General features: G+C 30.3%; 1 protein-coding gene across 2 annotated transcripts; it reads right to left on the minus strand.

Annotated features, from left to right (window-relative positions):
• Nucleotides 1-6: 6 nt before the first annotated feature.
• Nucleotides 7-1,596, minus strand: LOC109592509 (RNA polymerase I-specific transcription initiation factor RRN3-like). Of its 2 annotated transcripts, none has more exons than XM_020007941.1 (6): nucleotides 1,513-1,596; nucleotides 750-803; nucleotides 622-702; nucleotides 267-305; nucleotides 160-181; nucleotides 7-116 (listed from the first exon to the last, which is right to left on the minus strand). In XM_020007941.1, the coding sequence occupies exons 1-6, from the start codon at nucleotides 1,588-1,590 to the stop codon at nucleotides 43-45; spliced, it is 348 nt and encodes a 115-aa protein (XP_019863500.1). In that variant the 5' UTR covers nucleotides 1,591-1,596; the 3' UTR covers nucleotides 7-42. The 2 variants fall into 2 exon arrangements, with proteins under 2 accessions (XP_019863500.1, XP_019863499.1); XM_020007940.1 differs by having other exon boundaries at nucleotides 750-799; nucleotides 1,509-1,596.
• Nucleotides 1,597-1,602: the final 6 nt, after the last annotated feature.

Here is a 1,602-nt window from a genome sequence, read left to right on the forward strand (position 1 = left end):
TATTATTATTATTTTATCATTATTTTTATTAATTTATTATTATTACTTTAAAGGTATGAACTGTGCTCTTGATATGTAGCTTGATAAGTAGCAGGAGAGGACTTGTCTTAATAAACCTAATAACTATTAATAACTATTAATAACTACTGGATAACTAACCTGGTGAATGGACATTCTGAAACTAAAATAAACAAATAAATAAATAAATAAATAAATAAATAAATAAATGAATAAATAAAAATACAAGTCAAAATTAATAAACTTACATTTTCCCATAACTGTGCTAGAAAGTATTCAGAAAAACTCTACACAAAAACAGAAAAAGTTCCTGTACTATAGTACATGGTCATTGGCTAAATATCATCAAAAATGAAAAGGTGAGAATTCTCCATTTTTATTACATTTTTGATACATATACATGTACTTATGTTGCATAGAAAATTTAAACTAATTCCAATCAAAATTGAATTTTTTTACAAATTTTTTAAGTTTCTTAAAAATTGGACAAAAGTCCCTGTACTATAGTACAGGGGGTTCGGTCAAATTTTGCCAAAAATGGAAAGGTGAGAATTCCTCAATTTTATTACATTTTCTGATACATTCTTTGTCTGACTGACTAACTTTATCAAAACTTGTCATTTTAAATATTAAAAATTGAACGTAAGACGACTTGTGAGTTAAACAGACTTGATTAAAAAATACCTATCAATGTAAGGTAATGATATTCATAGTCTCAAGGGCACACCCACTTTAATGAAGGACTGAAATAAACTGCAAGCAGAATCAAGAGACAGTTGATCTAAAAAAAAACATTAATTATTAATTAAAAGTAAAATATTCTCAAGACTGCTTTTACTACCTTGATTTAAGAAAATACTTAATACCCAAGGCTATAGCCCACAGTTTTTTCCAAAAAATTGCTCAGAAATCACCCCAAATTTTTATTACATTTTTTGATACATATTGATGCCCTTATGCTGTGTAGAAAGTTTGAGCTGATTCCGACTTCAATTTTTCAAGTTACGGCCATTTAAAAAAAAAACGGCAAAATTCTGAAAAATACCCAAGGCTATAGCCCATGGTTTTTTCCAAAAAATGGCTCCGAAATCACCCCAAATTTTTATTACATTTTCTGATACATATTGATGCCCTTATGCTGTGTAGAAAGTTTGAGCCGATTCCGACTTCAATTTTTCAAGTTACGGCCATTTTAAGAAAACAGCAAAATTCTGAAAAATACCCAAGGCTATAGTCCATGGTTTTTTCCAAAAAATGGCTCCGAAATCACCCCAAATTTTTATTACATTTTCTGATACATATTGATGTCCTTATGCTGTGTAGAAAGTTTGAGCCGATTCCGACTTTAATTTTTCAAGTTACGGCCATTTTAAGAAAACGTCAAAATTCTAAAAAATACCCAAGGCTATAGCCCATGTTTTTTTTTCAAAAAATGCCCCCCAAAATCCCCTCAAATTTTTATTCCATTAGAGGGGGACCCGTTCCCTCACCTCCTTCATAACTCAGTTCATTAATGAACTCAAAGAGGACACTCATCATCACATCAATACTGTCAGCCATCTTGTCCTCCATGTTGTCATGGAA

This window comes from Amphimedon queenslandica, unplaced genomic scaffold (assembly GCF_000090795.2).
Source record: "Amphimedon queenslandica unplaced genomic scaffold, v1.1 AMPQUscaffold_4936_Cont23088, whole genome shotgun sequence".
In the NCBI taxonomy this organism is placed as follows: domain Eukaryota; kingdom Metazoa; phylum Porifera; class Demospongiae; order Haplosclerida; family Niphatidae; genus Amphimedon; species Amphimedon queenslandica.